Raw genomic sequence first — 23,361 nt, forward strand, 5'->3', positions numbered from 1 at the left:
AGGAGCTTCTGCTGCTGCCAAGCTATTGTTAGAACAGCAGAAGTAGCCCAGGGGATGAACTGACTCTATCTCACTCCTCTCTCATTCCCTCGCGTGCCTTCTTTCATTCTATCTCGCACACCCACAGTCGCTCGTTTTTACTTTGATCTATCTCTCCATCCTCTTTTTCTCATCTCTTTATTTTCTCATCCAGCTCAAACACGCATCATTTTCTCTCTTCGCACACTCTCTTTTTAATTCATTCATTATACAACAAGGATGTTTTATTCATTTTGTCCTCATGATTTCATCTTTATTTTCTTTATAAACTAACTAGTGTAGCATCATCTCTGCTGCAATATGTCAGTCATAAAGTAATACGTCTCCATAAACAATGATGGCCCATCTGGGTTCTTCTGCCACACAGTTAAGTGGCAAGTGTAACAGCAGGAATCTCATCATGTTTGATGGTATTACGAGGTTATCACTCTCTGTACCTTCACTGTCAGCAAAATGTGAAATCATGTTACACTGTGCTAGCACAGTGTAATAAAGTGAGTAGAAAGGGCATCTTTCAACTTTAAAACTAGGTTTCAAACCACCCTGCTGAGGTGACTTTGACCAAGCTATAGAATCTGCTGCTTCGTGGATGCCGTTATACAGCTAACACGTACTTTAACCTCCCTGTGAAGGTAGAGCAAGAGGATTGAGGAAAATACTGCAAGAAATAAGCACAAGAAAGTTTCAAGCTTCATACAGCAAAACATGTGTCATAGAGCTGTGTCATAAAGGTAAAAACAGCATCCTTTTAAAGGCCTTTTGATTATAAAACATGTATCTACAGACATTTTTGTCATTATCTTTATAACAGTTTAGATTGCCATAGTAATGTGTAACAACAACAGGGTTCTGTGGTACCAGCTCACATAACCATTCAAAATTGTTATAAACATCATATTGCATATATAACACTCATTACTTATAAATGTGGCTCCTACCTGTTTAAACAAAAACTAGATTTTTATGGTCTTTTTAAAAGATCTACTTTTTTAATATTGAGATTCTCTTGTGTAAACTTAATAGAGACCTTAAAATATATTGAGGTCTGTGAATTTGTCAGCTGTGTATATGCGTGCATACATGATATATGCATGCTCCTTGGCCCAGACAGATGTTGAATTTGGATGCTACAGGTTCTCGTTGTGGGTCTGTGCACAGACTGTGTGGTTCTTTAAACTGTCTCTGTCATTCTCAGGTATGAGTTGCGGATGCGGTACCTCCCTAAAGGCTACCTCAGCCATTTTTCTGAAGATAAACCCTCTCTCAACTACCTCTATCACCAGGTGAGGCAACAAAAACGTGTCACAAAGGTGTCCTTCTTGTGAAAAATATATAAATATATTTTTGTTGTGTTTCTGTTTTAAATTATATCTGATTGGCTGTACGTTTTGCATGCTTCACTTTTAAGCTACTTTACTATGTCAACTTGTGTTTTCGTTGTGTTTCTCCAGGTCAAGAGTGACTACATGCAACATATAGCCGATCAGGTGGATCAAGATGTTGCTTTGAAACTGGGCTGTTTGGAAATTAGGTTAGAAACACACACATGCACACACATTAGTTCTTGTACCTCAACAGTGACAGTTTTTCTGTTAACGCTCTGGGACAGCTTCTTGACTATTAGTGATTGTTTATATAAGATTTAAGGCTTTCCAGAATGTCTAGTGATGACCATTTTATAGCGTAAAGAAATTGAATCACCTTGTCTCTGTAAATTATGCAGGAGGTTCTTCAGAGAGATGCCAGGAAACGCCTTGGATAAAAAATCCAATTATGAACTACTAGAGTAAGATTGATTTTATTTAGTCTGCACCATAAACCATATTGTCTAGAATGTATTTTAACAAACACATTTCAATTATTCAACAGTTAATACTGTGATGTTCTTATTCTCAGGAAGGATGTTGGTTTGAGAAGGTTCTTCCCCAAAAGCCTGCTGGACTCCCTCAAGGTGAACCCTAAAATCTATTATGTAGAAACAGAGTCAGTGACTTACATCACCCCGACTTACTGGTCAGGATCGCACACTTAAGCTTTATTACCAGTCAGCAGAAGTGACAGTGGGCGATATTTATTTGGAATCCTACTCCTGTTTAACTGGCTGGATGAGCTAATGGCTATTTGACTGAGCGACTGGATGACTGGCAGGGAGACCATCTCGATGACTGAAAGGATGTCTGGCTAAATGTCTGATAATCTGATTGTCTGGAATTGAGTTAAACCTCCTGTTGTCACTCATGGTGTGGTTTCTCAGTTGTCTCTTGTGCATTTCTTGGCTCTGAACCAGCTTCTCGCCCTTAAGGGCTTAACCCTTGGTAATGTTTTTTTTTTTTTACCCTCTCTTTCTCGACTCCATCAGGCAAAGACTCTTCGTAAGCAGATTCAGCAGACCTTTAAACAGTTTGCTAACCTCAATGATGAGCAGAGCATCCATAAGTTCTTTGAGATTCTCTCTCCCATCTATCGCTTCGACAAAGAGTGCTTCAAATGTGCTTTGGGGGTAGGGCAACACTCAATCCATACAGACAAAAATCCCATTCATACATTTTCCATACCTGAAAATTCATGCTAAGTTAGTTTGGTGAGAGGTTTCAACTATTTAGCCTGATTATTATTTAAATGGCTTGCCAGATCCAAGTGCAATTTTTGAATTTGTTCCACAGTCCTGATTAGTATGAATATATTAAACTTATTATCCTGTTCTCTATAGCAATGCATTATCACAGTCATCTACGTAAATAATACAAACCCTCTTCTGCCCTACAGAGTATTTAATGTCATAAGTAGAGAACAGATGAGAACATTAAAATTGTTTTATGCTATCAATATTACATTTGTGCCACTACTAGGTATTTAAAGATGATGATGTGATGAATTGTGATGTTTACTCCCTCTCCAGTCTAGTTGGGTAATTTCGGTAGAGTTAGCTATCGGACCAGAGGAAGGAATCAGCTACCTCACAGATAAGGGCTCGATGGTGAGTAATGCACATAGAAAACTGAAGTCACAAGGTCTAACTTTACACCATAAATTTTCAGTAAAAGTGTAGCTTTTTTCAAAAATGATTAAGTTCAGTGTTTTTGAAAAGTCTTCCAACACCACAGTATAGTGCATTTATTTGGGAGGCCAGTGTAGCGGTTCACAATACTGCCCTCTGCTGGTTTGCCTCTCTGACTTTTTTTTTTTTTTCTTGTTTTTCTTGATTTGAAACAGATAATATAAGGTAGAAAAGTCAGGTGATGTGATCAGAAGATCTGTACAGCTGCTTGCTGCAGCAACTGCATGTACAGGAAACAGCTGCACTGCTTGAATTGAGTTATTAAATTTCTTTCTGCCTGTTTAAGTGTCAGAAGTGAGTTTGATAAGTTGAATTAAAAAAAAATGAAATGAAATGAATGAAAATGCTTGGCTTTCTCAAACATTAAAATTCACTCTTGGTGACATTGTCTGTGCACAGTGTGGAAAGATTGTGGTTACAGATGGCTTTGTTGTTTATAACAATAGGAATACATGACTGTTGATTGACAGTGAATGAAAATGAAGAGAGCAGTTCCAAAGAACTGAAAGACAGTAACATGTAGAGTACATTATATGTGATTCTTTTTTTTAAAATGTACTTGTGAATCTGTCTTTGTCTCTGCAGCCTACACACTTAGCTAACTTTAACCAGGTTCAGTCCATCCAGTACTCTCCTTTGGAAGAGAAGGACAGGAAAGGCATGCTGCAGCTCAACGTAGCAGGAGCTCCGGAGGTGAAAAAACACATGCGCACACGTTGCATACCATTTATTTGGTTTTTCATGAAATAGTTTTTACTTGCTAAGCATTATGTTTTAAGTTGTGGTAGCACAAGATCTGCAAAAAAAAAAAAAAAACAGGAAATGATGGAAGGAAAGAGGGAAACGGCACAGGGTGAAGGCGGGTGTTACCGTCTGCACTCGAGTGTCAGCATGAGTGTGTCTGTTAAGTGGATGTGTGTTCGCAGTGGGCCTTACTAGTGGAAAAGCATGTGTGCTTCAGTGCTAGAGTATCTGTGTAGCCCTGTGAGTGTGTGTGTGTGTGTACGTATCTGTGTGATAGACTGTGTGTATATGTGCACTGGGAGAAGATGTTATCTCTAATAAAGCTCTCATTGTGTCACTGTGAAGCAGCTCTCTGTCCCACTCTTGTGCTAATCTGTGTGTGTGTGTGTGTGTGTATAGCCCCTCACAGTCACCACGGCACTGCTGACCACGGCAGAAAACATGGCTGATTTGATTGACGGCTACTGTCGACTCGTCTCCTCAGCTACTCGCTCTTTCATTGTCAGAATCCACAAAGGTAGGACACACAGCTACTCTTATATTTATTTTGTGTTTACACAAATGTATACACTCAAATTGGAGTCTTTTCTAGCATTATATTTGTTTAGTTGTGCGAAACCTAATGATGATTGTGGTCGTTTTTGTGTTGTTTAAATCATGAGGGTAACTTGAAGCAAAGCAAAAACATACTATAAATAGTACGCAGAGTTGACACTGCTGTCAGCCTTCTTTCAAACAGTAGTGAAGTCTGATTGTGGTTGATGAGGCTTCAAGCTTTGTCACTTTGAATAACCATTTTGTGTTTATCTAGTCTTTTCTAAAAATAACTATGGGTAAAAACAAGCAGTAACATTCATTTAGCTCTAACACAAAGCCAGTCTCTTCTGCAACTTATTCATGTGTTCATTTTGTCTCTGCAGAGGGGGACAGAGCTCTGCCTTCCATCCCAAAGTAAGTCCACAGACACTTACTTTTTGTCTCATAATAATTGCTTTATCATGTGAGAAAGTCAAGGGTTAGCTTTTTTAAGCTTTTTTACCTTTGATTACTAGAGTAATCAAGAGTTTTTTAAGTCCTTAAAATGCCCATTTAATGAATATAATGTTCTTTATTTTTTTTCTTCATTCTTTATTCTGTATGTGAAAGGATCCTCCATTCCCCTGGTTGCACTCATAGTTTTGTAGTTACTACTGGTAACCACACTGGTGTGGGTTAATGTGAGCTTAAAGAATGATTTTCTCATCTCTGATTTAGAGTTTCAAATCATGAGAGGAGGATGGAAAAACGGATGGACGGAGTACGGACCAGAGCCGTTTGTGTCTCAGGTACTAATCCCTGTCTCACTTTTCTCCTCGCTTGTTGGTCTGTTTCTCCCCAATGCCTCTCTGTCTGCTGCTCAAAATGTCATGGACGACAGTGACTGCTAAGAGCTCAATAGAGGGGTTCACAGATATGTGTTCGTACCCTGTTTGCCCTATAAAGCCCCATCTGTGTGTGCAGTGAAGAGTCCTTGTCTCACCAGATGTCCCCATGGAGAGCTTTAGTCACTGTCACTTTTCCCCAACTGTCTACTGACCTCTGACTAACTCGCACTCACACAGCATTTAATAAGAATTACCTTGAAAATAGTGCCATTCTAATATCTGTGTCCTTGTTTGTTTATTTAACAGTAAAACTAATGCTTCTTTCCCTTTCTTTCTCACTCTTTGTGTTTCATGCTGTATGTGGCTGCTGCAGGTCACACGAGTGGCGATGGTAAACAACATTCTTTGTAATGACTGTCTTAGATTGGTAACTCAGTAACATTTCTGCTCTGTGTCTGCATATCACGATATAGTGTGTGTGTGTGTGTGTGTAGAGTGTCTCTCTCTCTCTGTATCTGCCTACAACTGTTTTGGCCTTATTCATGATTCAACCTGTTTTTCTATAACGTGTTTCTGTGGAAAGAACAAACTTTTCCATCCCTCCCCCTTTCCTCTCCTCTCTCTCTTTCTCTCCCTCTTTCTGTTGTACTCTTTGTCTTATATTCCTGATTTCCAGTCATTTCATAGTACATGCAGTTTGAATTGTTGTGCATGTGTTTGGAATTGGGTATGGTGACGGTCTTTTGGAAAGGTATTTCTGCCTCATGATGATGTGTTTCTGTTGCTGTCTTTTTTGTCTCTGAAGGTGTGTTCAGTTCCATGCAGTGATTTATTTGTTGGTAGTTTGGGAGTTTTTTTCGGGGGGGCGGGGGGCAAAAAGGGTTTTAATTTCAGCATTTCTTTAAAATCCAAATTATATAAATCATTTTGTTTTGATAAGTGGCCTTCTGATTCACGTGATATCAAAGAACTTAACCTTGAAGTAATCCTTCAGCTGTCAGCTCTTTGTCAAGTCTTTCTCTTTTATTTGTCTTATGTCTGCTACCAGCCGAGACTCAATGTTTCTTGGCTTTTTTTCCCTCCCCACTTTGCTCTGGCTTCGCAGAAACAGACGACTATGCTGAGATCATAGATGAGGAGGACACTTATACCATGCCTTCAAGTAAGTAGACACACATGCATGTGAACATGCAGCTAATGTGGTAAAGTGACAGGTGTCCTTGTGCACTTGTGTGTGTTAGCGCGTGAAGGTTGGTGGGATGATGGGGTGAGGATTAAAGGTCTTTAGTAGATGTGAGAGTGTGTGTGGTAGTGCTGAAGATGACTTTTGTGTGTCTCTGTTGTGTGTGCTCGCAGTTTGGTTGAGATCAGAAAGAGGGGAGACTCCTCAACTTTAATATTAATATTGTTATTATTAAAAATATATTTGACTTTTATCTGATTTGTCTCAGACTTATCTAGATTATTTTTGTGTGGCAGGGAAATAGTTCTGCTCCCAAACCTGCTGATGCTTCACATGCCTTTGAAGCAAATTTAGCTTACGACATTAATTTTAAGCTGAAAACTCAGACTCGTGTTTCACCTCATGGTTGTTAACATCAATTAAATATCCTTTAACCACGTACAGTGATCAACAGTATATCATTTAATTAACTTATGGGCATTGTCAGCTGGTTTTGTGGAAGCCAAAAAAACTGATATTTGTGAAGTGGAACCTGGAGAGAATCTTGATACGATGGAAATGAGCCACACTCCACCATGCAGGTGGATTTCATGATTTGTCTGGCCTGATTAAAAAATCTATTCACGTTGCAGCTTTGAACTGATCTCTTTGGATTGGTTGATAAAAGGCTGGCTGGCAGAATAATGACAGAGGTTTGAATCAACATTTTCCGTGGTCACAGCCTTGTATAAAAGGGGAAACCACATGCTGTCTGTATATTAATAGGCCTGTAGTCTATTTTTATTTTAGCAAATGAGGAGTGGATGTCACAAGATTTAAGGAGAATTGTAGCCTCCTCAGACTGCTTCCACACAAAACATTATTTCACCGCAATGTTTACATTACAGTAAACATTTTTAGGAAGTTGGGGTTAAATATGTCAGTAAACTTGACAAGGGCCTGCTGTGCTGCTGCTGAGTAGGGCCTGTTCATCAGGTTTAGGAGGGTTGTTCATATTAAGCCTACGGTACTCTTCACGCAAAGTGGTGATGCTACATAGGCAACATTTAGAGGCAGTGGAGGCAGGTGAGCTTGGATGTTTGCTGACGAAGTTACCCATTCGGACTGCCTCAAAATGTTGCCTGGGTGTCATAAGCACATGTTGTTCCATGCAGCCGAGTTTCAACATGGCTTTGCTTTTCAACCATTCATAATCTGTGGCTTTCCCTATAGTCCCATTGACAGATGTGAACAAAGATAGCTAGCTACGTGTCCACACTTAAATGTCCACCTTTGACTAAATGACCGAAAACAAAAATCGTTGATGAATCCATTTTAACATACATTAGCCAGATTTTTTTGTTTATTAGCTGTACATGTTTTGGTTTTATGAAAGAGCTGACTTAAAGGTCCATTTACTGTGTAAGTTGCTGTGTAAGATTTGCCAGTGGTGTGTGTGCTTGTTTCACTTTCACTTAAAAACCTAATTTAACTTACTAGCTTAACTTTCTTCAGACAAAAAAAAAAAAACAAACACCAAAAAGCTTTAAATAACTCAGCATTGTATAAAATGATGAAGTGAAACTTAAATGATATTGGCATACAGTACTTCCAGCTTAGCTTCTGTCATACTCACAATCATGGCAGTTACAGAAACATATGTAATATATTTCTAAAAATATAAATATATAAAAGACTACAGTCACAATTTATGGATCTCTGTACTCACAGCTAGTTATTTCTGTCTCCTATCACTAACCCATTTTCCCAGAATACTATGGACTAGATCAAGGTAATGATTGGAAGGTACCATGGGTCTGGTTGTACTGTGATGGCACTTTGATTTGGTGGTTGCTGTGACCCTTATTTTACGTTTGCTTGCAACTGTAAAATAAAACCCTGAATTTATTTCTGTATCTGTACCCTGTTGATTTGACCCCCCCCACCCTCACCCGCACCCTCCTGTTGATGTGTGATGTGCTTTGATGCTAGCTTCCAAAGTGAGTCCCACTTGTTGGAAAAGGACCTTGTTGTGTATTTCAAATGTTTACGGAAAAAGGAAAAAAAAAAAGTTCCACAATTGTAAAGCTCAGTACCATTTGACTTTGATGTTGAAAACCATTTTCTGCTCAGGGTTACATGGCAGCAGTTCAAAATGAGTTTATGTATCTTTTAGCCAGGCAAGTTGACTCAGCATGTACTTATTACAGCTTTGGCCCAGAGGAGGAAGTGCAGAGAGAAGGAAAGGTTTAAATAGATACGCATAGTTGTATATCTTTATATAAACTGTAACATTTTAAAACCCAGACCGCTAAGCCATAGGGTATTCCCACTCTATTGTTTAACTAGAATAATTGACTTTTTTTGAGATTGGCTTACATGGGTGACATTTAGAGGCAGAGCACACAGGCATTAATTTTGGGCAACTGTAGACTGACTGTATGTAACCACGTTTACTCGTATTCCCACAACAGGCACGTTACTGCTCAGAATAGTTGTCTCTATACGTCACACATGTGTTACTAACGTGTGTTGTGGACACAAACAGTATTAAAGAGAAGTCAGAGATTTGTCAAGTCCTGTAAACTTAATAGCGCCGTTGTATGCTGTATTCATTTGCTGATTACGTGGCCAAAGTCAGGTCAATGGTGCCATGTCTATCAGACAAAGCAAACCACCAGCCTCTCAACAGCCAACTTTTCACAGACGAAGAAAATTGATAATAACAGAAACACGGATTCCTTTTGGATTGAGCAAATGTAACCCTGGTCCTGTTTAAGTCTGTGAGCTTTTAATTCCACCTGACTTTATCCATATTACACTTGATTTAATGTGGAAATTCATGTTCACATATTCATTAAGTGTTACTGGCTGCCGTTCATCTGTGTTTGGCTGTGGTTTGCTGATGCTGTTGTTGCATGCTGTCGACACTGGGCTATGCTGATTGCAGTCAGAAACTAAGCTTGTCAAAGGAGGAAGGTGGTTCAATTATTTTAATCTGAAAATTCAGGATAATCCAATTTGGGAGCCTTACGATGCTGTTTCAGGTTAATCCTAGCCAAGACTGCGTGACAGAACATAGCTTAAATGAAATTTATGTTTGTTTTACACTGTGCAGTCTGGACTTGTCATTGACTTGTACATTTTCTGCTATTAAAGATTTAAACAAACCATGCACATGCACTCTGACAAGCTTGGTTAATGCAAGACATGACTTTAGAACAAATGTGTGCATTTTTGATCTGAAGGTCTGTTTTATTTGTCCTCATTTGTGTGCGTGTATGTGTGTGTGTGTGTGTGTATGTATGTATATGTCTGTCCACATGTGTCTTTGTATATGGTGTATCCAGCAAGGGACTATGAGATTCAGCGGGATCGTATTGAGTTGGGACGCTGCATAGGTGAGGGTCAGTTTGGAGACGTCCACCAAGGGGTCTACATCAGCCCGGTATGTCGTCTCATGCACATATGTGAACTTTTAACGTCTCTAGCTGTTGGGTTTTTAGTTTAGTTTTTAGTTAATAACAGAAAGTTATTCGGTTGACTTTATCTCAGAATGGATTATCAAATTATCACGTTCTGTTTTACACAGCATCCCAACTTTTTTGTAATTAGTGCAGTCACTCCCACTACAATCACTACAATATACTTAGAACTCTCATAGTTTAATTTAAACAGGTGATACACAAACATATTTCCGGTATATTTCAACAGAATCTTTTTAAAAATCATACATTTGATTTTGAATTTCCTGCTTGTCTATTGAGTTATGAGCAGACACTGAATATGCTTAATGTAGCAATCTTTCTGTTGTAATGCTTATTATGTTGTCTCCTTGGATCTGTTTCTTACAGGATAACCCAGCCCTGTCTGTGGCAGTGAAGACGTGTAAGAACTCAACGTCGGACAGCGTCAGGGAAAAGTTTCTCCAGGAAGCACGTAAGTTCCTTGTGTGTGTGTGTGTGTGTGTGTGTGTGTATGTGTTACCTGCATTTATTCACATGTAGGGAGTTGCAGAATAACCCGAGAAAGGACTGAACTGACCCTTTCACTCCTCTTCTTCCCCTGCAGTGACCATGCGTCAGTTTGATCACCCCCACATTGTGAAACTGATGGGTGTCATCACTGAGAATCCTGTCTGGATCATCATGGAGCTCTGCACGCTTGGAGAGGTGAGACACAGATTTGTGTAACGGTGCAGGGCATCTGTTAATTTAAATGAATGTGTGCGTGCATTAAAAATCTATTCGGTGTATTTCTGTAGAACTTACAGCTCATGTTTTCGCTATTTGTTTCAAGAGCAAGGATTTTATTTTTTTTTTAAGGATTTTTAATCTAAAGGTGTAAGTGTAAATCAGATTTATAAAAATCTGATCTGCATCTTTGATGATTTTGTTAAAAAAAAAAACAAAAAAAAAACAAGAAAGTGTCTTCTTGCAACATGAAACAATAAGTAAAGTAATGTATTGAAATTACTTAGAAAATTACTTAGAAAAGTGATTTATTTAACTTTTATAATGTCTATTCTGTTATTTTCTTTTAAATATTATAGTCTCTTTGCATCAGTTGGTGATATTGATTTGTTTTCTGTTGGGTTTTTTTTTTTTTAAATAAACAGGCACATGTTGGCAGGAGAGCAGAACATAATTTGCCATCTACTGCCTGAGCTAAATATACCAACATCTTGTACTTCACACATTGTTTTGTTAAAAAGAAGGATAATTTCAGTTTATTTCTTTCTCACATTGTTCCTGTCTATTGTTGCAATGGCTGGCTGTTTTCTGGAACGTTTTATCTGATTGTTGTTGTCTCGCTTTGTTCCTCTATCTACCGCTCTGTCTCAATTTCTTTCCCTATATTTCTTTATCTCACTCATTATATCTCTTTATCTATTATGTCTGCATCCTCGAATTCTCTCACTGTTTCTCTGTCTTCTCTATTTTATGGTCAAAGTTGTTGCTCGCTCCCTCATATCCCTTTGTCTGTGTTTTTTCCCTGCTCCGTTTCCCATAGTTACGGTCATTTCTCCAGGTGAGGAAGTACAGTCTAGACTTGGCCAGTCTCATCTTGTACTCGTACCAGCTCAGCACAGCACTGGCATACCTGGAGAGCAAGCGCTTTGTACACAGGTATGCACAAGAGTATCCCAAAGCTCCAGTGTGCCAGAATATTATCTAAAATTATAAAAGTTCATACTCCACTACAAAATGAGTGGTAGTGGAAAGATAACATTACATGAAATAGTGAAAAGGCAGTCAGATGTGGAAGAATATTATATTAAAGGAAATATGTATTTTCTGTATACGACACCAGGTGTTGCCTCCTGCTTTAATTGTTATGATAAAAAATGTATGTCATGCCAAAAAGAAGAGAGAGACATATTGTGATATAGAGAAAAAAATTCAGAATACCCAATAAGACACGCTGCCAATTTTATCATGCTCTTTTGCAGGAAGCTACATAGGAGATGTATCTGACACGCGTCCAATCATGTAGATTAACGAAATAAAATTTCTAAGATTTCCTCTCGTTTTTGGTTTTGTCCTCCTCAGGGATATCGCAGCGCGGAACGTCCTGGTGTCAACAGTTGACTGTGTGAAGCTGGGGGACTTTGGTTTGTCACGATACATGGAAGATAGCTCTTATTACAAAGGTAAATATAACACCTCTGCATACACAGTGATCCCTTTTTGACTTTGGCCGAGCTGACATAAGCTGAGTACAACATGGTTCTCCTCATCCTTGTTTTTTTAGCATCTAAAGGTAAACTTCCTATTAAATGGATGGCTCCAGAATCCATCAACTTTAGAAGATTTACCACAGCCAGTGACGTCTGGATGTTTGGTAAGTCTGTAGGTTTTTGTTCTTTCTTCATTTCTGTGATTTGTCCTGATAGTTTGTGCTGTAGCAGCAGTTTTAAGTCCGCTTCTGTTGTACATGGCTTATCTGTCTTTGCAGCATATAAGAGCCCACAGGTAGTGATTGAGTTTTTCTGTTTTCCTGTCTTCCTATAGGCGTCTGTATGTGGGAGATCCTCATGTTCGGCATCAAGCCTTTCCAGGGTGTGAAGAACAACGATGTCATTGGCAGGATAGAGAACGGCGAGCGACTGGCTATGCCCCCTCAATGCCCGCCCACTCTCTACAGCTTGATGACTAAGTGTTGGTCGTATGATCCCAGCAAGAGGCCACGCTTCACTGAACTCAAAACGCAACTGAGGTACTTCATGGAGTGTGGTTTGAGTGTGTGTGTGAGTCTTTTTGTGTGTTGCTGAAGGACACTTTTTGTATTTGCTTTACCTCATCTGAAGAAAGTTGTTTGAGTTAAGATCTCTTGGTACCATTACTCTTTACTGTGTCCATTTTTTTTAGAAAAATCTTTAGCAAAATCTAATGGTGTTTTTATTCCATTAGGTAAAACAATGTATAAATTAATGTTTTTACCTGGACAGCCTTCCGCTGAATCACCCCTGTAAAACAGCTCATCATGATCTCTGCATAATGATTGTACTAGTTTTCTTACATGTTCCTAACACCAGGTGTCGCTGTCTGTCTGCTCCAGTGATCTTGTTTGATAGCAAATACTATACATTTGAATTGAGCTAAAATCTTTGTCCTTTTACTAACTGCTTGTTAAACATCAGCTCAGAATGAACCATTAAAAATGAATGGAGCAGCATAGGGGTTGAAATTTCTTTAAATGGATAAGCAGAAAGGGTTAGATTGATGATTTTATTCTTCCTGTTTTCATTGAGATGACACAGTGGATCATTTTCACAAGGAAGGTGTTTTTGTCTGGTCTCATTTAATCCAGATTAAAATGCAGCATTCAATTTTAATTTTTCATAACAGACGTTGAGGCATTGGGGAACAATTTCCTTCATGACAGGTTTCATATTATAAACTAATGGTGAATCCTTGATGCAGCAGCCCCTGATCGATTCCAGCCCTGCCTTCACTATCAATAAAGGCTGTGTTCTGATTTTCATCAGAACACGCAGTGGACTTTGGCTGTAACCAGAGTTACTGTATGTGAAGTGCTACACTTTGCTCATACCTTCTCTGTAGCTGTGTAGGCATGACATTGCTGTGTCAAGGGTGTTTGGCATTTTTGGCATCCATACTGGGCATATAATGTAGGCTTCCTAGTACATTTTCACCTTTTGTAGATGTGTACTAACAACGGTTTCTTAATGGCACAGCACCCTCAGATTTAATCTGACTTTATATGCAGGGCCAAAATAGAACTGACTAAATTCTCAACAGACTCCACTTCACATCCTGTTTGGTCTGATGACATTATAACTGGCATGGTAACACGGATGTGATGATAAATGCAATAGACAAAATGAGGTATCTTGGTCACGCCTTGTCTTCTTTTTAAATGATACATCAGTGGCTTGTTACTAGGCCAGAGAGAGACCTTGTCTGTCAAGAGACCATATCCCGGGCATGTTGTGATCAGATAAGGCAGAGCTTAGACATCACTGTATGCAATCTAAAAACTCTCTGAGTAAGCCCAAGACTAAATCATCAGTTCGATATTGCCCTTTAAACAGGAAGGGTCCTACCTATCCATGAGTCACGTAATGTCACAATATTATCTGGCAATGTTTTATTTAACTTACTGAGAATTGCACCAAGCAGCCAAATTGGCACCATCAGTTCTCAGTACATAGTTTTGTCCAAGGACATATGCATTTACAAAACACCAATAGATTTGAGATTTGGTCATCACTGATAAAACTAAACAATGTTTTGTTCCGCTTTGCATAATAGAATTGGGACTCCTACTATTACTACCAAAATGTGAAAATTAATATGTGAAATTTCTCAGTGATTCCATGAAACTACAGGAAGCACTGTCGTATACAAAAAGGAGTAGTGGAACAGTAGGAGGAGGGTATTTCCCAGCCACCATGACTCAACAATTCATAATAATTCAGACATGAACAGACCTGTAGTCCTGTGGAAGTGATGTTTCAGCATCACCTCTGATGGCAAGTTAAATCACAATAACATGAGAAGTGCTGGCTGTAATGAGAAAAACTAAAGTATTAGAGTTTTAGATGGTGATTATGAAACTCAAAGTCCACAGTGGAAACAGTCAAAGAAATGCCACTGAACTTCAGGTAGGACACTAATACGCTAGTGGACCTTGTGGTTGCTAGCTCTTTTATTTCTTAAACATGACTGTGTTATTCCAGATGTTGGCGGTCTCATTTATATACAAAGTCTCCTTTCATTGGCCTCAACAGATTCTGCAGCTTGAGTGCAGATTAACGTTTCAAAGATGTGTCCCCCTTTTTTATATCGTTATGATCCACATCAGTATATAATTTACATTAAAGACATTCAACGGTGTGTTGCGCTGCTTATTTAGAATTGTCTAACTTAGGATAGATAGTTAAGTCACTGTCACAGAAAGAGGTAACACAATCATGACTGATCTTATGGCTCCCTGATAAAACTTTGTTCGTTTGCAGAATTATAAACTTAGTGTCTGTGGTGACAGTCCCAGGAAAAAAATCACAAGCAGTGCCCAGTTAGTGACACATTTTCCATCACCTAGCAGTGGTGAGACCTAGCACAGCAGACTTGGCCTACAGCTGGCTTGCAGGTGAAGTAGCATGTTGTTTTTTTTGTTTGTTTTTTTTTATTTTCACCTTCAGCTAGCCTGGCAGGTAAATGGTTAATATGTCTGAACAAACAAAGAAAAGAACAAGCGCAAATCCAATAATGTCACACCGACAACAGGGATCTGTTGAAGAGACACTTGTAATTACCACTGATCACCATAAGTGCCACCAAACAGATCAAAACAGGATTCTTTGTGATTGCTGCTTTAAAAATTCTCCAATGAATTGAGCTGGAGAAAGCTAAATATGATGTATGTACTTTGTGGGGTTTTTTTTTTTTCTTTTTGAAGCACAAGTTTCAGCAACTCAGCAAGCTGCCATCATTGTTTCCTCCAACAGGCACATTCTCTCTCCATCTTGCTCTCTCTCTCTCACACACACACAGAAACAGGAAAATAAGAGCACATATTTAACTCCTGTTGTTTTATGAGTTTGCTTAAAACCAGCATGACTCACACCTTAAATTCCACAACCATTACATTTCCAATTCTCTCAAGGTCAGTTTTCCTCTCTGTCCTCCTGATTCTACTCCTGTTGCAGTCTCTTTTCCTCCTTTTCCAGCACTACGCATTTTTTTCCCCCTCCTGACCTCTTTCACCTTGTCATCGTATCCTGATCTCATTCTCTTATTTCAGCTCCGAAAGAGTACTGGCCTCCACATCATGGAGGTCTGCTTGTTAGTCTGACACATGTGCATCACAGTTTGTGGTTGTATGTTTTAATGGATTGAAAATGCGGTGTGGAAAAGTTTCTGTGAACTGCATTTGAGTGCTAATCCGACAAAATTAAGAACATTTATTTTAATTGGCTTTGATATGTCAGAGTGAAGAAATGGCGAGGAACCCTTGATGTGCCTCATCATACCAGTGTCTTGGAAACCAAGTCAATATTGACCATGTTCACTGTGGCCACTGGCTATTAATAGGGGAAAGTCATGCCATATAAGGTTATGCAATTTGGTTTACTTTCAGTCTGGCCACCTTTTATATCATAATATCAATTATAGGTCTCCCCTGCCAAATATGCAGCTCTCAGCTACTACTACAGTTTTCCTAGACGGTGGACCAACGTGTGTGTGTGTGTGTGTGTGTGTGTGTGTGTTTACACAGTGGGCAGCTGCCAGGAGCTACGGGTTTCCAAAGAACAGAGAGAGAAAGAGAGAGAGAGAGAGAGAGAGAAAATAGAGAGAATGAACCAAGTAAGGGTGAAAGCAAGCAGAACTACTGCAGCACTGTACTCCTCTGGTTAAAGCTTGCAGGCTTCTGACTCTCAGATCTTATTATCTTGGTAGTGAAGTCTATGTGTGGTGAAGGGCTGTAGCCTGTAGTCTAGCAGGGCTCTGTTCAGTTGTAGCAGAGCATATTTGAGTCATAGTGTCAGGAGTAGTGAATTTTATCCCTTTAGCGATGCTGGCATCTTTTGTAGTTATTCATGTTGACCTTGAGTAACGTATCAGTGCTGAGTGCCAGTGGCCTTTCATCATTTTAGTGGCTACGCAGTTCTCCTAGAAGGGCTTGTCTGGATAAACTCCAGAGTTATTGGATTGTCCTGATCTTAAGGTAAAGTATTGTGTCTTCAGACTTTGTCTACCCACAATAGAGTAAATAGTTTATTTTGTTTCAACTCTGTTTATGTGTTAAGTGTTCTGCACTCAGTGGATGCTACAGCAAAGCAGCTGGGCAGCCATTTTGTGTGCCTCTTAATCATGATTTATAGTCAGTTGTTTGACTGTCTTCCACTGATCCACTGATCTAGTGTCTAACTTTCAGTAAGGTTGTCTTAAAACCATACTTACACATGCGTATGTTCGTTTATAGGTCGCTGTAATTGTTTCTGCTGTTCGTACTGGTTGCAAAGACATCCTTCACAAACCTTATTCAGTGTGATGGAGAGCATAATCCACCATCCTCATTCAGTGGTAAAATGCATTCTGAAGTTCAGCTGCGGGAAAAATTTTCCAAAGTTACAGCAGTTTGTTTTCATGGACAGTGTTTCCTTGCTGCAGTGGTGGGATCGTAACACAGAAAGGGAGTCCTGTATCCTCTAGCAAGACTGTCCGAGGTCTGTTTTTGGAATGCAGAGCAGCACTTGTCAAACCAGAGGGAATCTAATGTCCTGCTTAAGAGCACTCCAGTCGGTTAGCTAGTTGTTTTAAACATTTTTTAGATGGTAAAAAATTGTTATGTTTGTATATATATATGTATATATATATTTATGTGTGTGTGTGTGTGTACAGATATGTCAACTATGTCATCCTTTATATAATCGTTATAGATGTTTCACTCAAATCTGATGAAATCACACCATGGACTACTGCCGAAAGCAAACTCTGCAGTTATACATGCACTGACCCCATCTGCTGATCAGATTTAGATGAAGTCGTTGTGTTGTTCTGTTGATACTGATGTGTGAGCCTGGCCTTGTGAGAGCTGTAACATATGCATAGCAACAGAAAGCTTTTGCTCCGGGGAGTTCAGCAAACGTCTCAGTGCACTGGATGCCAGATACCTAAAGCTCAGTTTCCATCAGGAGTGGTTGTACAGGTGAAAATGCATGATAGTAAGGCAGGGCGTTGCTGCAAAGTCTGCGCTTGTGCAGGCGGCCAGGCTTGAGTAAATAAAGTCCTTATTATTCCAGGTGGTGGTTTGGTGTGGGTGGGTAAGAAACAGTCTGTGCTGATGTTGCCAGGTGCTGATGTTTTCATCATCACACATATTCATATGTGATGTCATTTACTGTTAAACAGTGATGCAATGTTGGCACATTTATTCATGACTGGTTACATTTGGATCCATTTCTAATGACTTGGCTTCTAAATATACTTACATAAAAAAGGCCAAGTTACAATATACCTAACTATGCTTTAACAACTTAGTTTGCAAACAAGCACTTTGTGTTAATGCGACACAAATCATAGTGTGTTTTGTTTTTATCTGTTGAATTCATGAGACCAGTACAGTTCAAGACAAAAATAAAAAGTGTTCTGCAGACAGCAACTTTTATAAGAGTAGTAGTAGTTCTTGTTCACAGGTCCTGTTTCAAGGATTACATGAAAACATTTGCAGGATTTGTCTACCTGGTCTGATTAAGACTATGATGAAGTTTGAAGTTAGTAAAATATTAAAAAATGTAAAGTGAAAATGTGTTGCTAAACTGAATGAATAATATAATAATATCCATCACAATAAATTCTTAAACATACATACATTCTTATATATACAAATACCTGCCAGTGATTTCTCTGCAAAGCAATTCAAGCATGAGATACAACTTAAAGTTTTAAAAAGTCAAATTGATTTCAATTAAAAAAATAACATAACATAAATTAACATCCTGAAGCCAAACAACTTACTTAAATACATTGTTTTTTAATTTGTTCTATTAATGATTAGAAATATGGAAAGACAGCATTCTGTGATGCTAATAAATATATCCAGAAGTGACGAAGAATAATTTTTGGTTTAAGTTGCTTTTCAGGTTGTTGGATGTGTTTTTGTGGCCAAATGTTTTAGTGGGAAACTATTTCATATTTATTATGCTGTTGTATAAATGTGTGATGTGATGAAGAACAAGGACAAGACCTGACAGCAAACTGACTTTGACAGGTGCAAGGACACACACACACACACACACACACACACACACACACACACACACACACACACACATGCACAGCAGGAGACAACTGAACAGGAGGGTAATGATGTTACTAGAAATAACTCTTACCCATGTGGAGTAAAGCAGGGGACAAAGGGTGTGTGTGACTGTGTGTGTCTGTGTGTTGGACTGTTTAACCATTCAGTTCTGTGGAGTCATCAGCAGCAGCTCCTTCTCTTCCTCCTCTGGGAATCTGGGTTTGGTTTAGCAGCAGTTTTCCCAGGGAACAGGTCAGTGAAGATAATTTTAGTCAGGAGATTCAGTGTGGTATGTTTGGCTGCATTAAATCTAAAAATGCTGGATTTGGGGCGTGGGATGTTGCTTAGCTTTTAAGTCCATTTGCTCTTATGCAATACTACACCAAGATTTACTCCGTGGGCACAGCAAAGAGATGGTATCAGCAGTTAGTCTGAGTATACAGCAAACGGTAAGAGTGTAACCAAATTTAAGTTGTTTTTTTTTAAGACATAATATTGAAATTGAAGTAATTTTTGCACCATAACAGCTGATTTGTTTCCAAACATCTGAAACCTAAACTGTTGACACTGGCTTGAATTTGAGTTTTCATAATTGCGTCACTGTATTGTCTCTGTGAATATTGTTGGGAGTTACTTTAGGATTCTGGGTGAAGTGTAACGGTGGGAAGCAACTGCGCAATGCGACATTTCAAAACAAAACGGAATTTGTCTTGTTTATGTCTTAGTAGTTTGTCTTGCTGTCAGTGCAAACAGTGTGAGGTATTCTCTACGTGCATGAGGGCATTAGAGCAAACAGTAATGAAGCTCCGACATACGCAACAATGCGTTTGTCCTCGTGAGGTTGTCAGTGAGTTTTCATATTTCCAACGCTGGAGGTGAACCCTGTGCTGTCTGATGTGTGTGTGTCAGACCATGTGTTCGTATGTATTGTATGTATTTTCAAAACTAGCCACACTGTATTCACACCTCTTCTAATATAGACATCATTCTCATCCAGCTTTATTCATTATTCAATTTATACCTGGCCCGACAACATATCAAAGCAATAATACTTTATTTAAATAACTCTGAATAAGTCTAATGTGTTAAATGCCAAATGTTTGTTTGTTGACAGACACAACGTTGGATTATTATTTGTCTATTTGTCATCCTTTGCCTTTCTTCTTGATCTTTCCAGAGCTGCCATTTTTCATTTTTTTTCCTTTGTTTTCCAGCACGATATTAGAGGAGGAGAAGCTCCAGCAGAAGGAGAGGAGCAGGATGGAGATGAGGAGACAGGTCACTGTTTCTTGGGACTCCGGAGGGCCTGATGAAGCGCCGCCGAAAGTAAGGCACTACTACACCTCATTTGTTTATGTCTCTGTCTGACTGCTTGTGTATGTTTGTAGGTGTGCAACAGGTGCTGTAATAAAGAGTATCCGCTGTGTTTGTGCTGTTGGCAGCGAGACGCCCTGATCCTTGCGAGTCCTCTGCACTCCTCACTCATTGTTAGGGACAATAGTTTGTGATATTTCTTTGCTGTCTAATTGGCTGCATCACCGCAAATATTTGAGGAACTGAAATGATTCAGCCGGTGACTCATTTGATTAATGTTTCGTGTATTTGTGCAAGTTTGACCCTGAATGCACAAGTCCTCTTTAAGGTCAACAATAACCAATGTGAGTGGGTTTGAGCTCTTGATTCCAGACTTTTCTATGAGGCGTGTCGGGTGTGTGAGACTTAAGTCCCTTATAAAGGCAAAAAATGCCATCATACAAAAACAAGAGCATCTTCAGGTGCAAAAGGTGAAACGTGACAAGAAAGTAAACATTTCAGTCAGAGGATCATTAACCATGTGATCTTTATGTCATATTTTTACATTTTCTGTCAGCTTTTGGATATATATTAATCTGTTTTCTTTTTTGTTGGATTCATTTTTTTTCTTGTTTTGCGTACAATATCTTTTCATACAATTTCTCTCTTCAGTTGTGTAATCGAGGTAAATGTCGTGAATTTTACAACCCTCCCCCCATGTCTACTCCTCCTCCTCCTCCTTGTCCTCAGTACCATCCCACCTCATAGCTTGTTGCCCCAGCTGCTGCCTGTTTCACCCTCACCCAGTACCCCTGCTGTTAGCATCTGTTGACTGCTTCTTCTGGTTACAACTAAAGCCATGTGTCTTGAGGAGTAGTTCGTAAGATTCATTTTTTAAAGCTTCAGTGATGCAGTTGTCCTTTCCCGAACCTAAACATGGTTACAGGAGTTAGTGGGTGCTGCATTTCTTTCATGTGTTTTCAGGGAGGTAAACATCTTATCACTTGTGTTTGCTCTTCAGAGACACAGTCACTGCATGGCTTTGGTTGTAGCCATGCACATTTCTGTCTCATTCCTGTCTCTCTCACCAGTCTGCCATGTGCCTCTGTCTTCTATGATATTTCCCTATATTATTTCCATTTCTCCCTCCTCTACTTTTGTCTTTCTGTTTGCAGCCCAGCCGTCGTCCCTCCCTGCAGCCCACCTTCAGTCTGGATTGTCTGTCTGCTCCTTCTCCTCATCACCATTGCCATCCAAACCAACGCTTTGCCTCACAGCTTTCCCTCTGCCTTGGAAATCCTCACAATTCGCCCCCCTGCACCTCTTCTCACCTGCACACTCCTCCACTCTACTCATCATCTCTGCAGTTCCCCCATCACTTTTCCTCTTCTACCGATCCTCAACTGCAATCGCCTCACTTTCAAAACACCACTTGCTACAGTCACGACGCCAAGTTGATTCCTGAATCCAAATCTCATCCCAGTTTGCCTCCCCAGTCTCGTGCTAACCTCTGTTTTCCACCTCGCACCAGTTCAGACACCTTGTCCGATGGCAGCTGCGCCCACAAGATAAATAGCCTCACTAACGGCCACCTGCTCTGTTCATCCCAGTCAAAGTCAAACAACTCACACTCCCATCCCTGGCATGTCTCAACACTCCTTTCCCAATCCAGTCCTAATCTTATCTCTCTGCCCCACAGCATGTCAGATGTTTGTCCCCACACCCTCCAAAACATCCAGCCCATGTCAAATTCTAATCCTAAATCCCTGCTGTGGCCCAGCTTTCACCCTAGCTGCCAAACTAATCCCTGTACTCCACTACAACCTGACTCTGACCCCCAGCGCCAACACCCTGCTGAGCAGACATGTGGGAGGCCCCAGCTGGTGTCTCCTTCCCCACTCAGTCTTCCACACACAGAGAAAGTCCTCCCAGTCCCCTCCGCCTGTACTCTGTCTTCCACTAATCACCATCCACCCAGTCGACTGCCAGGCCTTCCTGTAACTACCCCTCCACCTTTTCCCATCCTCTGCTCCCAAAGACCCATGTTTAAGGCAGGTGGTGTGCTGCTTAAACTGCACTAAAACTTTTTTAATAAAAAAAAAAAAAAAAAAGTTGCAACATTCAGGATTGTAGCCGTTTTGGGACACAGAGTCAGTCAGGGCTTCTGAACAAACAATAACATACTGAATTTTCATCTATTGAGGCTTCTGATGTTGGTCAGATTTCTGCCCACACAGTTGTTGTACATGGGTTTGGAAAAATGACTCCAACCTAAAGAATTTGATAATGAGGAAATGATAACAAAACCCTATTTGACTCTTTTACAGTAAAATATGTCACATGAGGTATTTTTATTTTGTCCTCATGTTGTTGTCATTTGTCCAATCATGGCTGCAGACATTTGCTAGGATTCATGTTCAAGCTCTTGTTCTTAAAGCTCCTTTTGAAAAATCGAAATACAAATTTATTATTAATTAGTTTTTATTGCCCCTTAAGTATGGCTTCAATATCACATCAGACTAAATACAGTCTTTGAATTATTAATGGTAACTGAATGCAGTAATTTTTTTTTAATGCAGTTCTTGCCATCATCGGTGACTTTAAAATATCCTGTTTATGTTTCACTGGGTGGCCTGTTTTATTCTTGCTTTACTTGCTGTGGAATGTCCTCTAGCGTGATTGAATGCAGATGTATTTGTTTGCGTCCGGCATTGTGTTGATGTGTCCTCAGATTATTGCACCCTATTTCTAGCCTGTTCAGAATGCCTGCCTTGTCTTAAACCTTGAATCAACTCGCTAACAGTGTGACCCATCTAACACATGTGCAACTTAACTTAATTACAGTTTATCAGGAAATGCAAATGTTGACAGAACTGACAAAGTAATTAGCCTTTGAATTACACTTTTCATCAAAGTATGATGAGCTCAAACTCCATGTTGAAATAGCTTTTTTTCACACAAGGCAGTACCTGAAGTCCAGAGCTAATGCTAATATGTAATGCAGCAGCTTTTCCACTCCCCAGCCGAAGCTCTCGGCTATGTCCAAGAGGAAAGAGGTTCAACTAGCTTCACTAACATTCAATATAATTCAATATAATGCTGTAGTTTTGCATGCTGTACTGAATTCTGTTGCATTGATTTAGTATATATACTACTGAAGCTAAGAATGTGTTAAGTCTAGGATTGAGACAGTTACTATAAATATATAAAGAGCTAGCTGTTTATGCAGAGCAGGCTGTCTGTAACCTTGACTCGGCCGTTGAATGTTGGCCAGTAGTGGTACGCATGTGCTTCTTTTGGTAGGTGACCCTGTTTTAGGAGTGAAGGTCTAGCCCTCCCTTTGAACTGTAACATCAACCAGTCTTCCTCATGCACCTTTTTTTTCCTGATAAAGTTTACGACTTTCAGTCTTTGAAATTTGCCTCTTT

At 39.6% G+C, this 23,361-nt stretch overlaps 1 protein-coding gene across 12 annotated transcripts in view; it reads left to right on the plus strand.

Moving 5' to 3' along the window:
• Positions 1–23,361, plus strand: part of LOC124064229 (focal adhesion kinase 1-like) — a 57,735-nt gene that overhangs the window by 20,857 nt on the left and 13,517 nt on the right. For 8 of the 12 annotated variants that reach the window (XM_046398477.1, XM_046398478.1, XM_046398479.1 and 5 more), the window contains 20 exons: positions 1,235–1,322; positions 1,491–1,570; positions 1,763–1,825; positions 1,936–1,990; positions 2,399–2,539; positions 2,939–3,016; positions 3,683–3,790; positions 4,241–4,358; positions 4,762–4,792; positions 5,096–5,166; positions 5,579–5,596; positions 6,311–6,367; positions 9,718–9,815; positions 10,222–10,306; positions 10,439–10,539; positions 11,381–11,496; positions 11,920–12,020; positions 12,122–12,211; positions 12,382–12,586; positions 19,855–19,966. In XM_046398477.1, coding sequence (XP_046254433.1) covers positions 1,235–1,322; positions 1,491–1,570; positions 1,763–1,825; positions 1,936–1,990; positions 2,399–2,539; positions 2,939–3,016; positions 3,683–3,790; positions 4,241–4,358; positions 4,762–4,792; positions 5,096–5,166; positions 5,579–5,596; positions 6,311–6,367; positions 9,718–9,815; positions 10,222–10,306; positions 10,439–10,539; positions 11,381–11,496; positions 11,920–12,020; positions 12,122–12,211; positions 12,382–12,586; positions 19,855–19,966 — 1,816 coding nt within the window. Of the gene's footprint in view, positions 1–286; positions 771–1,234; positions 1,323–1,490; positions 1,571–1,762; positions 1,826–1,935; positions 1,991–2,398; positions 2,540–2,938; positions 3,017–3,682; positions 3,791–4,240; positions 4,359–4,761; positions 4,793–5,095; positions 5,167–5,578; positions 5,597–6,310; positions 6,368–9,717; positions 9,816–10,221; positions 10,307–10,438; positions 10,540–11,380; positions 11,497–11,919; positions 12,021–12,121; positions 12,212–12,381; positions 12,587–19,854; positions 19,967–21,108; positions 21,994–23,361 lie in introns of those variants that run through there. The other 4 variants (XM_046398474.1, XM_046398482.1, XM_046398481.1 and 1 more) reach the window with 3 other exon arrangements.

This window comes from Scatophagus argus, chromosome 9, assembly GCF_020382885.2.
Source record: "Scatophagus argus isolate fScaArg1 chromosome 9, fScaArg1.pri, whole genome shotgun sequence".
Classification (NCBI taxonomy): Eukaryota; Metazoa; Chordata; class Actinopteri; family Scatophagidae; genus Scatophagus; species Scatophagus argus.